Below are 13,314 nucleotides of genomic sequence, written 5' to 3'. Positions count from 1 at the left end.
AAAAAAATTTGTCAAAAAAATATATTTCCTTTCCAATTTGAAGATATGACATCACTATGGATATTTCTCATGGAGATTTATAGCTAAGCACCACACTGATCAAAGATAAAATTGAGGGCTGGGGATATGGCCTAGTGGCGAAAGAGCTTGCCTTGTATACATGAGGCCCTGGGTTCGAGTCCCCAACACCACATACATATACAGAAAACGGCCAGAAGTGGCGCTGTGGCTCAAGTGGCAGAGTGCTAGCCTTGAGCAAAAAGGAAGCCAGCGACAGTGCTCAGGCCCTGAGTCCAAGGCCCAGGACTGGCCAAAAAAAAAAAAAAGATAAAATTGAACAACAAGGTAGGTTCCAATTGTCTATACAGCTTAATGTATAATTTTTTATTATTAAGATATAAAAATTGAGGATGATTTTAAAAATAGGCTATTTAAATTTTATAATCCAGCATGTTATAAAAACTATTTTCACCTTCCTAGTTTGTACATGTGTTTTCATTGACTTAATTTTATTATTCCAAATTAAGAAAACTATTCATAAAATGTTCCCAAATAGCTGAGGCCAACGTCCTAATCGCTCCTGTCTTTCCAATCTTTCTCAGCACTTATGAAAATATTTTATTTGGTAAATTATTTCTACCAACTTCCTAAAACATTTTCTCCTCCAAGACATCAGTTATTCCTAGGATATAACTTAGAAAGCATGTTGTTGTTGTTGTTTTAATTTAATTTTGTGTTTTCTTCAACCCTGGTAGAAAGAGGGTATACCACATGGTCTGACACTAAGCTTCATTCTGCATTTCTATTCTCTCCATTGGCGGAGGGTTAGCTCCATAGAATCATATAAGAACTTATTTATTGTAACAGTAATGGAAAACCTAGAATAAAGAGACAAAAAAAAACCCATATCAGGATCTGTTTTATGACTCAAAGTGGAATTTTATAATGATGTCAAAATAGTTTCAATTTCTTCCTGGATTTGGGGGAAAAAAAAAAAAACAGCTACGTTGGATACATGTGTATCATCAAATGTCACCCAACATTGAAAACAATATAGCTAGATTGCTAATAACCAGTTAATACTTGAAGTCTTGGAACACACACACACACACACACACACACACACACACACACAAAATGAGATGGAAAGGGGTGGGATAATTCTGAGCAGAAAAGTTTCCTATCTTGTTTATAATCTCCCCATTTAAGTACCAAGCACCGTGGAGGAACAAAACCAGGCTGACACTAATATAAAACACAGAGATCCTTAAAGTAGAAAATGTAATAAAGATAGGTTTTCTAAAATCAAATCGCTCTGACTATAGAAATAAAGTTCTGGCCTTTGACTAATGTTGCTAGCACAATCCTTACTTGAATTACAAATTAAAAGCACTTGGGAAATACTTGGTTATTTGTGAAGATGCTATTTTATGGAAACATATTACATCTTTTAAAGAACAATAAAACAGGCACTACATAATACAATTGTAATAAATGTTTTACTGCAGTAGGTAAATAGAAGTATCGATTTAAAATTAATCATAGCTCCCTTGGAACATAAGCTAGGGCAAAGGGCAAGGAAGAGGAGTCTTAGTCGTACAAAGCAATATACTTGCAATTGGATTTGCTTATTAAGTACTTTTTGTTTGACAATGCTGCAGAGTGAAGAATCTTGAAGGAAGGCAGATCACAGTTCAAGGGACTGGATGGCTGCAAGTCTCTAGAGACAGATATAATCAATGATCTCTTGTCAGCACAGTTAAGACATTATTGACTACCTAAACAAATTCCTTGACACCATAAAAGGGCCAATTAGAAGACCATTTATGCCTGAGAAAACTGCTAACTAGGAAGATAGATCCTTGCTAATTAGACTGATATTAGTAAATGACTCTTGAGAGATTAAAATAAGAAAAAAAATCAGTGTCATAAAATTGATTGTTCTAACCAGAAGTCTAAATAAGTCTAATAAACGCCTTCTAATGACTAGAATATTTTTCATAAAGATTTATACAGAATAAAACACTAAACTAAGCCCATCACCAAGTTCTGCCTGCATCCTATTTTTTTTTTGTAAATAAAGTTTTATTGTACACATTCTTTTATCATAGTATCTGTGTTGGCTTCTGGCATTGCACTGTTAGAAATAAGTATTTGGGACAAAATCTTATAATATATAAGGGCTAAACATATTTATTACATACTTTTTTCCATTAAAGTTTGCCAAGGCTTGGAGTAATGTATCATCAAGGTTTTATTTAGCCATGAAATTGTATTACACTGCAAAGAAAAACATTATTTTTTTTTCTACAACTAGAAGCTGTTGTTGATTGGGAGTCAGAAGACTTGAGTTCTAGTTGAAGTTCTAGCTCCTCAGCTGGTTATTTTACTTAAGTGTTCTCATGTTGGATGAAACTTCTTCCTATAGCTTGGCAGCCATCAGATCAGGCTTATCTCACCAGATTTAAATCACAGAGATTTAAGTAGATGATGTGTAGGAGAAAAAAAAAACCTAAGACATACTATAAAAGTCCCAGGCATGATTAGATTTCTGGTCACTATTCAGGCATCTTTCACAAAGTAAACTGAAAACAACTATGAAATAAGCAAAAATATTAATCCAATTTTCTTAAGCCAATCATCCTGGGAAATGTGAAACACTAGTTTAATTTTAGTTCCATAAGAAAATCAACATGTTACAATAAAGAACTTAAAACCCCAAGGAACAGAAGGGAAAACAGAACCTAGATTCAAGGTCCTATACAACCTTTCTGCTTAAATCTACATTATTATTTTGAAATGTTGCCTTTTCATTACCAGTTAAAAAGCAGAACATTTTCTTACCATTTTCCACAGTCCCCACCCCTCTCTCATATCTTGTTAATTGCCAAGTTCTATGGTGCAATTCCATGTCCTTAAAATCTTAATCTTCCTTGAGGATTTTACAAGATCAGTGCTACCCATAATTTTCCTCTGGATAATGAAATAGCTTTATATGATAAACCTCACATTTCTCCTATATATTCTTCACTACATGGCCATTTTAACCTCAGTAAAGCTTGGAGTCTATTGTTGTAGCAATAATCAAGGTACAATATGCTACTTTCCATAAGGAGATGTGGGGTGTTGGAACAGGAGGGAGAAGATAAAAGTGGTGACGTGATCAAGATGCGTTGTAGTAATAAAGTGATATGCTGAATTGAAACTCTCTTGTACAACTACTTAAAGATAAGTTTGGAAGGAAGGAAGGAATCCCACGTGGATTTCTCTTTGCCCTTACCTATACCTTAAAGCTCTCCCCTCCTCCCTGTTAATGCAAAATGCTCTCATGCTCAGTGATGCTTGGATGTCTAAACAAGATCTGAAAAGTCCAAAATAACCATGACAAGTTTCATCTTGCTTTTTTTTAGTGTTTCCAGAGTTTGGAAATTATACTCTGAGTTGTAAGCATGTGAGATTCTTGATAGCGATGACTTATTTTCCAGTTCAGAGATATATTTATTTCAATTGAATCAAAATGTGATCTAGCAATTGTTAATTTTTAAATAGTGCCTCTGGCAATATAAACACAATATAGTAAACTGGCCCCATCTATGTAAAACATGGGTGAATGATTAGAAACAAATGTTCACAAAAATGACATGAGCAATCTGTTCTCATTCAAAAGACAATTACTTTTAAGGAATAGAGAATTCAGTAGTGTATTTTTCTATGACCTCAATACAGCTACTTCCTTAGCTGAATATTCTTGACCACTCCTAAGAAGAACCATGCAATGTGACAAGCAGATTCAAGAGGGATCTTTCCTGACCATCCAACACTCAGGCCTAGGAAGACATAGGTGTGAACTGACAACCTTATTTTTAACTATAATTTTCTTTGAAATATTCAAATCTACAGCATTCAGTTCATTCACACGGTTGAAACATTAACACTATATTTTAAAATTTGTTTCTCCTGCATATACTAATATGCTACTATGGAAAACAAAGAAATAAGAAGAAATAAAACCTGCTCATAAGCTCACCAAGGAGAAAAAATACATTATTTTGGTAAACATCCTTCTAAGCTTTCCAATTCTGATGTATGTAATTTAAATATTTGACCATTTCATGTCTGGTTTTTAATCCATTGTTAATTTTCACATCAGTTGTAGACATCTTCTCACATCAGATTGCTCTCTAATTTTGCTCTAAATTTGTTTCCTTTTTATTGCTATAAAAACTTTCTTTGCACATACAAGAAACTTCTGGTTGAACGTGTTGATATATTTTGGAAAATACAAAAAAGAATACAAAATAACCTATAGATAGGCTCTTTAGACATTAATGATCACATGGTACTATTGTATTGCAACTTTGTCAGTTTGATATGTAACATACATCACATAATCATTGTTGGTTCGTGCAGCATTTTCTTGTCACAGAGTGAAAGTAAATGATTTCATTGAAATTACATAACCAAATGAAAATCTATTTGTATTGACATAATAGTAAATTTCCACCAAAAGGTAGAAAACACACACACACACGTATGCACATATACATATAATATGTGTGAGTACATATATGTGTGTGTAAATATACAATTTTTCTTTTGCATAAATGTTCATATACATATGTATTTCTTTTGATATATGTATATATGCATATATGCATATATGAAAACCCCTTTGCCTCCTCTGGCATAACTCTGATCTGTTTCTAGCCTAGTTAATTGATTTGGAATTCTCTTTTGACGTTACAGTGATTTTGAATCACTGAGGCTTCATCATGTTTTTCTGGTATCTTACAGTACAACCAGCCTTAATTCTTGATGTTGTCTTCAAATTTGCTTTAGTTATGCTAGCATCACTAAATACAGGCATGAAATCATTGTATGTACCACAGAATTGAGAAATATAAGGGAAGGGGTGGGCTGAAGAGGAGAGGAAAAGGCTGAAGTGGTGACACAGATCAAGATGCATTGCACACATAAACTGCTTTGCTAAATTGCAAAGATAAATTCAATACATAACCTAAAATTAAGATAAATAACAGAAGGGTTGGGTTGGGAGAAATGGGTGAGAATGGTGGAAAGGGTGACATTGATCAAGAGGCACCTGTATTCATAAATCGCTTCGGTGAATGGCAACTCCATTGTATAACTACTTTAAGGTAAGAAAGAAAAGCATTCCAAAGAAAAGATCATGGAGATGCCTCTTATGGCAAGGCCTTCACTCATGGGAGATGAACATGGCACCCCGAGGGCATCGCCTACCTTCTCTCCAGGGGTGACAGACACGCGCCAGATGCAATGTGTGTAGGAGGGGTAGCCATTGGGAAAGCCAGGCGAGGAAAGATTTCCACTGGACTCTTGCAAGGTTTCTCCACATGCTGAAGGGAACAAAAAGATGGGAGGTTACTTATTAATTCTCATAAAAGATAAAGATACCATAAAGTTTTACACAGGACCATATATCCATTTTTTATTAAAGACTTTCCCATTGATTTTCGCTTTTGTTTTGTTATTGAGGAAAGGTCTTACTATAAAGAAATCAGGCTGGTGTCAAACTTACTATTTGGAATTTTCTGGGTTCCATCCCTTAAGTGATAGAACTATGAACTACTATATGCAATTTGAAGAATACTGTTTGCTTTCCTAAGAATATTTCTTTATATATTTCTATTACAGAATTTCAGTATACCTAATGGTATCACTAGCACTTACATACACAAGATTAGGAAGTAAATAACTTGCCACCCATAAAGTTCTCTCTTGTGCTGATCTTTCTCATTCTTTCTCACACGTCAACGAGAAGGACACCCAAGTTCAAGTTAAGTCAAGAATACCTAGGTGATATCAGTCCAGAACTACATAAAATATACCATCCATATAGTCAACATGAGTTGAATAAATGCATGTTCAATGTGAATTGAATAAGTTAAACAGAGACTACTCTGCCAAAGTTAACATATCCTAAATGATAATTAATAACCATACATTAAAAGAGATCTTAAAATGTCATGCACAGTTTTTTTTAAATAATTTAAAAAGTAATCCAACAGATCAAACCATGGGAGGTTTATATTCCAAAAGCTCAAAATATTTACTATCATAATAGAAATTGCTTGAAAATCAATTTGTATAGTTTGGTATGGTTTTTTCCCCTTATTAACCTTGTCTTCTTCCTTGACAGTAGTTAGCAGGCATTTGAAATAATGATTTATCAGCTAGCTAGAACCATAAGCTTTGCTTCAGTATTGCTGGATCAGCACTGTTCTATTATAGGTTTCCTGGTTGCTTGGGCAAGACATGTCATGAACTGCATGAACTTAGGTTGCTTTACGCATCTCTGATTCAACACTGATTTGTCCAACGAAGCCAGTGGTGTTTATAACTGTGACTCAACAATCTGAAAGGACAGTCTCTGCTCTGAAGGAGACCACAGTGAAAACTGAGATATCACCCTATTTCAGAGCCATAGCTACCAGCACGCAAATTATTGTCTCACGAAACTCTCCATAAATTATAAGTGGTTCTGCATTTCTTGTGTTAAATAAAGAAAACTAATGACTCTGAAAACAAAATGGAGCTGTCAAAACAGCCTAAGATGATATAAATATTTATTTCGAACAAAACATATACTATATTTTCACAACAAAATAAATTTAAAGGAGTGAGCAATGTTTATTCTGTTGAGACAGGCAAACAGAACTTTAGAAGAAAATGAAAATGCTCAAGGTCAAAAATGCATAATTTAGCACTGTTGGATGAACCACTTAGATACCCTACTAATGCCACATTACAAGAAGCCTTACAGAGGTAAAAATGTGTGAAGGTTTCATTCACATAAATAATGTGCTTCAAAGTAGGAGATCAGTTTAGATGCTAAATCTTAATTTTGGAGTTGAGTGTGTTTCAATGAGAAAATTATAATTCACATCAGCTTCAAAATAAATTCTACAACAATTCAATGCCTCACTAAAGCCACACTGCATGCTTAAAGTGTTTTCCCTAAAGTGGAATTAAAACAAATGAACCTATTTAATTCACAAATGTATACAACAAACATTTTACTCTGATATAGTTCAGGGATTTGAAGTACACAGTAGTTACATAGACGCTACAATATGACGAACTTGAGCCTTTTTTTAGACCACTGGAATATTCAAGTTCGGATCTTTACTTGATCACTTTACTCCACTTCTGTCAGTTGACAAAAATCCAGCAACTCACAGGAAATGTAGTTAGAATTTTTTTTTTGCAACCAACTCATGAATTCCTAGTGTTAAGATTTCCATTTTTATGTCACTTTCTTAACGTTCTTGCAAAGAAGGAAGGCCCTCACTAAGGGCTGGATTCTGGAAGGCTATTCTGTTTATAACGATAAGGAAACATTTGACAAGGAAATCCTACACCTACTTAATGGTAATCAACCATCCTGTGTGCCTTGTTTCCTCATTACATTAAAAAGAAGACGATGTGTTGTCTCTGTGTTTTACATTCGGCTTCTGGACCTTTGCTTTGGGTGTAGGTGCTCCAGCGTTCTCTCTCCCTCACTTTCTAACTTTGAAGTGTTTAGGTGGTGACAGGGAAAAGGAAGCAGTTGGGCAAATCATGGCACATTATCTGGAGGAGCAGGAGAGGCACAGCCCTGCCCCTGCATCCTTTGGTGCAATACCTGGACATCTATACAGCTTTCTTGCCTGGGCAATATCTCCTTTGCTTAAACGTGTTCGCTGACCAATGGCTGGACGTATACCATTATCATCACGGGAGGGGAGAATCGTGTCCAGGAACATCCCCCTGAACAAAGCAAGAACAGACCACACTTAAGTCACCAAATTGAAATCCACAACGCTAAGATCATTTTTTTTTCCATTCAAGTCAATCAAAGGAGAAACACACCAGTGTTTTACTGCAAAAAGAAGAAGAAAATGCTCAATATGAAACATAATTTGCATGATATGACAAGGTAGCCAACCACAAAGGGCTATTGTTTTGCCAGTTGATTATTAGCTAACTGCTTTATATGATCTTGATTATAAGGAATAAAAAACGATATACTTAATTCATTTTATTCTAATGATTGCTTTTAATTTATGTATTTAGTAGGAACTGAAAAACAAACAAACATGTTTTTACGAGGCAAGCACTCTTGCCACTAGGCCATATTCTCAGCCCAAAACATGTTTTAAAATGCCTTGCAGGTTGTTTCCCTAGCCTGCACAAGGCTGTGGGTGGTTTGATACACACACACACACACACACACACACACACACACACACACACGTTTAAAATGTCCTTTAAGTATGCCTGTGGCGGCTCTTGCTGTTTTTCTACTTTGTTCCTGCCATGACACAGCAATGTTTGAAGGTGGTTCTAGTTTTAAAGTCAAGTACAGTTTTGTGAGGAGTCATGTGGAGGAAAGGGATTAAAAGTCAAAAGGTATAACCTGAAACTCCAACCTTGAGAAGGTGTTCCTGGCGTAGTGCATGATACTGTCAAAGTCATATCTTTCCCCAAGTGAGTTCACCTCTCCAGGTTCCATCTTCAGAAAATTATACTCTTGACCTAAAAATCAGGATCGAACAAATCAAAGGAGCCTTTTAAGTGATGGAAAAGGCAAGACTGTGTTCCTTCCTATATTGTATCTGGTTTTTGCAAAATGATTTATCTCGCTAATTGTGTTGGCATGCCAGCCCTCAGATACCATGCCCAAAAAATAAATAAATAAATAAATAAATCTTCAAGATCAATCTGAAAGAGCCATCTTGGGTTTAACAATGCATTCATTTCTGTAAAACAGGGTTTGATTTCTGAGTATATTCTTTTATTAATTCTGAATGATTATTTCATTAAAATCCTATTGCTTTTGTTAGTACTGTACAAATGATTATACAAATGCCTTCATGTAATGAGATGATCATCTTCCTTTAGGATTATATTTGTCAAGGCCGGTAAACTTATCTTTTTGCTTTAGAATTTAAGAAGTATTATAAAAATATATAAACACAATATTAGTATAAACACAAGTCTGCTGGATTTAGCTACATGATTTGATCTCTAAAGATAAAATAGCAGCAGTAAATATACTTTCATGTAAAACTGAAACAAGGTTCTACTGGGCTTTGAACAGAGGGCATCATACTTGCTCAGCCTACTTGCTCAAATGACTTTACCATTTGAGCCACACCTGTAGCCTTGTTTTTCTCTTACTATTTGGTAGAAAGAGTCTTGTGTAGATGTTTTCAGCCTAAGCTAACTTTGAACCACAATTCTCCAGCTCTCAGCTTCCTAAGTAGTTAAGATTAGAGGTGTGAGCCACCGACTTGTACCTTGAAAGCCTTTTTAGATGAAAAATACGCTCCAGACTTTTTTTTTGAGTTCACATCTGTTACTTTCACTCCTGGACATCTTCCTATTTAATAGAGTGTTCAATGGCCTACTTATACCTTACAGTAACATTATTTCTTGAAAATGGAAAGACAGAAACAAACATTGTAGGTCTACACCAAGGTGCCAGAACCAAAGAATTGCTTTTAATTAACCTCATCCTTCTGTGACTCTATTTTCACAGTGGAAGCAGCCAAAGATGATTCAAGTCATCTCATGTATGTAAGGAAGTGTTTTAAAACACTGCAACATAAGGTGAGGTACTGGAATTCCACCTTCACCTTTGGAGCTCAACATGCAATTAGTACACCACTCACATAGCTAAGTTTCTTCTTCCCACTACCATATTTCTATCACATATAACCATAGCACAGTAATTTACAAAAGGTCGTAGTGGAATTTCCAGTGGCAGTGGCTCAAGCCTAGCTGGTTAGGAAGCAGAGATTGTGGGTCAGTTTGAGGCCAGTCCAGGCCAAAATCAATTCAGGAGACCGCACCTTGACCAATGACTGAATGCAGTAATGTGTGCCTGTTATTCCAGCTAACGATGAAGCACAAACACTGGGCACAAAGATAAGTGCCTGCCATCCTACTGACAAAGAGAAGCAAAATAGGAGGTTCACATTCTAGCGATGCCTAGGCATAGCAAAACGAGTACATGGAGTGGCTTAGGTGGTAAAGCACCTTTCTAGAAAGCAGGAGACCCCACTACCCAGTGCTACCAAAAGATAGAAAAAGAGATGAGTGACACTTACAATATAATTCAATGGAACTTAGTAAATACTTATTTGTACAGAGGCAGAGGAGAACATCTCATACTACAGATGCCTGGTCCCAGACTAAAGTGCTCTACTCCAGCTTTGAATAAATCCGCACAATAAATAATTTTAAAGTTGAAACAATTTCTATATATAATGCATAATATAATGTATATGTAATGTATAATGACAAATGAATCCCACATATCTCAGATATGTCTGATTTAAACATATGTCAAAATTACAGCCTGTAGCTCTTTAATAGAAACAGCTGTTAAAACTCATATCAGCATATACCACCAAAAGATCAAACAAACAAACAAATCCTATGGACCAGATTTGGTAGTTATTAGTCCCAAAAGACTTCACTTGAGAACAAAATATAGGAGCAGATCCTCTTACTAAAACAAAATACTACGTAAAACTTTCTGATAGTGGAAATTAAACAATTTCATCAAAACTTAGATGATTATGATAAGTGATTACTTAAATGTATGTGACAGTTTTGTTGTTGTTGTTGTTGTTGTTGCTGATTAAAAAACATTGATATAGCCTGTTGAAATAAAAGAAAATGAGCCTTTCTTTACAAGAAGAAAGGAAGAGCCACAGTGATAAAGAAGACTAGAGAAAATCACACATCAATTTTTTTAAATAACAAGGTCCTTTCTTGGAGGCATATTCTAACTTTAATCCAACTCTCATAGCAATTTTCTTCTTATCACAATAATCTAATTTGCATAGAGATTCAAAGCCAAGGTCTGTCTGTTCTTGTCATAACTATGGCTTTGCAGTAATCTTTTCTAATCTTTTCTGAGTCTCTCTCTCTCTCTCTCTCTCTCTCTCTCTCGTTTCCTTTTCTCTCTTCCCCCTTCAGATAGATAGATAGATAGATAGATAGATAGATAGATAGATAGATAGATAGACAGAACGAGCCACAGGCAAGTAGAGAAAAGGTAGAGATTAGATTTTCTATAATCTAACTTTCCCATGTTAGTACCAACTGGTCTCTCATGCTTTATTCTGCACCCACATTGGGTAGATGAAAATGATTGTGACATTGTTAATACCTTAGAAATCTTAGAATTCCATATCTGCCTGGAACAATTCTACTTTACTCCTTTTCCTCGAAACATTTCTTAATTTAAATTTTTGTCATATCTTTTGATTTGCCAAACTATTTTTTCTGAAGAATTCCCAATTTATAGATACTATTTTTGTCACTCACAGCCATTCATATATCTGCACACAACCCACACCATTTTAGAAAATTTTCTTGACATTATCTCCAACATAAAACAGTGCCTCAATAAATAATTAAAACCAAATACATAGGGATCAATTAAAAATTAACATTGTTACTAACAGAAAGCTCTAGGGGATTCAATCTTGTAACTTAATTGTCCATGAATAAGAAAAGAACATAGCTTTACTTTGCTTATGTTTAAAATGCATACTACCTTAAAAGAAAATTTCCATTTCAAACTTCAGAATTTTGGTAAGTAAATTTACTGACTTTTATATATGTTAAATTTAAACAAACAAAGTTATAATGAGGTAATTATCACACATCGAACTGCCACAGCTTTTAATAAGAAATTACATTTCAACTGCTGAAAATATTCTTAAGAATATGCCTTTAGCATAGTCAAGTTTAAGAAGAAAATCTCAAGGAAACTACTGAAACTGTCCTGGAAATAGTTCATTTGTCTAATTTTTTTTCCAGAAATTATACTTGATATAACATAAATTCCTGTGGTTTCAGTTCATGTCAGGGAAAACCCTGAGCTCTTCATAAATTCATATAATATAAATTACAGTGCTAAGTTAAAAATGCTTAAATAAAAAATCATTGAATAATAGTAATTTATAGTTCAATAGCTTATAACTGTCCTTGGAATAGATGTTTAGAAATAACTACCTGTTAAGAGAGAAAGCAGGCCTTAAAAATGCATGAGATCATTCAATCTCTAAGAAAAACAATGTGAATCCATCATGGGTAGTTTTTAATAAATCAAAGCTTTTTTTATTACTTTAGCATAACAAAAATGATTACATTGTTTACAAAATCAATTAAGTGTACATGTCCTGAAAGTTCTCACCTGGTTGGATGTTCTCTCTTATGATGGTCACATGGTTGTCCCGATCTGGTCGTGTGTGTTCATGCCAAAAGCCTATCACATGACCAAGTTCATGAACAACAATTCCAAATTTATCACAGTTCTTTCCAATGGAGATGGCCTGAGGTCCATTTCCCCGCCGACCTACATAGGAGCAACATCTGGAAGAAAGCAGATGAGGATGGAGAATTGAGGAAAAATACACACACACACACACACACATATTCATGTTTACATTCTAATATGGTGGACCTTTCATAAATATCTGTATTAAACTCTAAAGTCCAATTCATTCATTAGTAAACATGTCTAACTCGAAGCCTTTTTTAAGTTTATGTGGAGAAAAATATCAGAATAATTAATTAATGTCAGTACTTTGGTAATTATCTATATATTGGAAGATAAGGCCTGCTTCATTTTATAAGTAGTCAGAAGATAAATCAGAATTGCTTCAGATGATGTCAATAAAAGGTGTGGTCACAAACACATTCAGCTTTCCTTATCCATCGTAACTGCTTTGCCATCGTGGTTATCTGGTAATAATCCAATATTATATATCATGCTAAAATTATATTTTTGTTAGAATGGCTAAATCTCTCTTAAGCCAAATAGAATTAAATGTATTGACGAAAGATGTTGGTTAAATAAAACAGAAATTATTCTTCCTACTGATGGAATGTACATGGAGAAAACCTTAAGCACAAGTGTAACTGAAGAAAACAGATCTGAAGAGGTGATTTACCTAATGCCCTGGGGCTGGGGATATGGCCTAGTGGCAAGAGCGCTTGCCTCGTATACATGAAGCCCTGGGTTCAATTCCCCAGCACCACATATATAGAAAATGGCCAGAAGTGGCGCTGTGGCTCAAGTGGCAGAGGGCTAGCCTTGAGCAAAAGGGAGCCAGGCCCTGAGTCCAAGCCCTAGGACTGGCCAAAAAAAAAAAAAAAAACCCAATGGCTTAAGAAAGCTGGAGACCACATGTCAGCATCTGCTCATCAAAAAAGATGTTCCCCAGAGGGATAGTATTTGGACACGAAGCTTTAGAAAATGATTAAGTCAAG

At 35.0% G+C, this 13,314-nt stretch overlaps 1 protein-coding gene across 1 annotated transcript in view; it reads right to left on the bottom strand.

Moving 5' to 3' along the window:
* The window catches only part of Tll1 (tolloid like 1), a 147,846-nt gene that overhangs the window by 46,756 nt on the left and 87,776 nt on the right, over positions 1 to 13,314 (bottom strand). Inside the window, exons 6-9 of the mRNA XM_048330724.1 lie at positions 12,236 to 12,414; positions 8,451 to 8,556; positions 7,664 to 7,788; positions 5,260 to 5,375 (exon numbers count right to left, since the gene is read on the bottom strand). Coding sequence (XP_048186681.1) covers positions 5,260 to 5,375; positions 7,664 to 7,788; positions 8,451 to 8,556; positions 12,236 to 12,414 — 526 coding nt within the window. The remainder of the gene's footprint in view (positions 1 to 5,259; positions 5,376 to 7,663; positions 7,789 to 8,450; positions 8,557 to 12,235; positions 12,415 to 13,314) is intronic.

Source organism: Perognathus longimembris, chromosome 21 (genome assembly GCF_023159225.1).
Source record: "Perognathus longimembris pacificus isolate PPM17 chromosome 21, ASM2315922v1, whole genome shotgun sequence".
In the NCBI taxonomy this organism is placed as follows: domain Eukaryota; kingdom Metazoa; phylum Chordata; class Mammalia; order Rodentia; family Heteromyidae; genus Perognathus; species Perognathus longimembris.
Note: the sequence above shows the minus strand (reverse complement) of the source record. Positions and strands in the feature narration are given on the sequence as shown.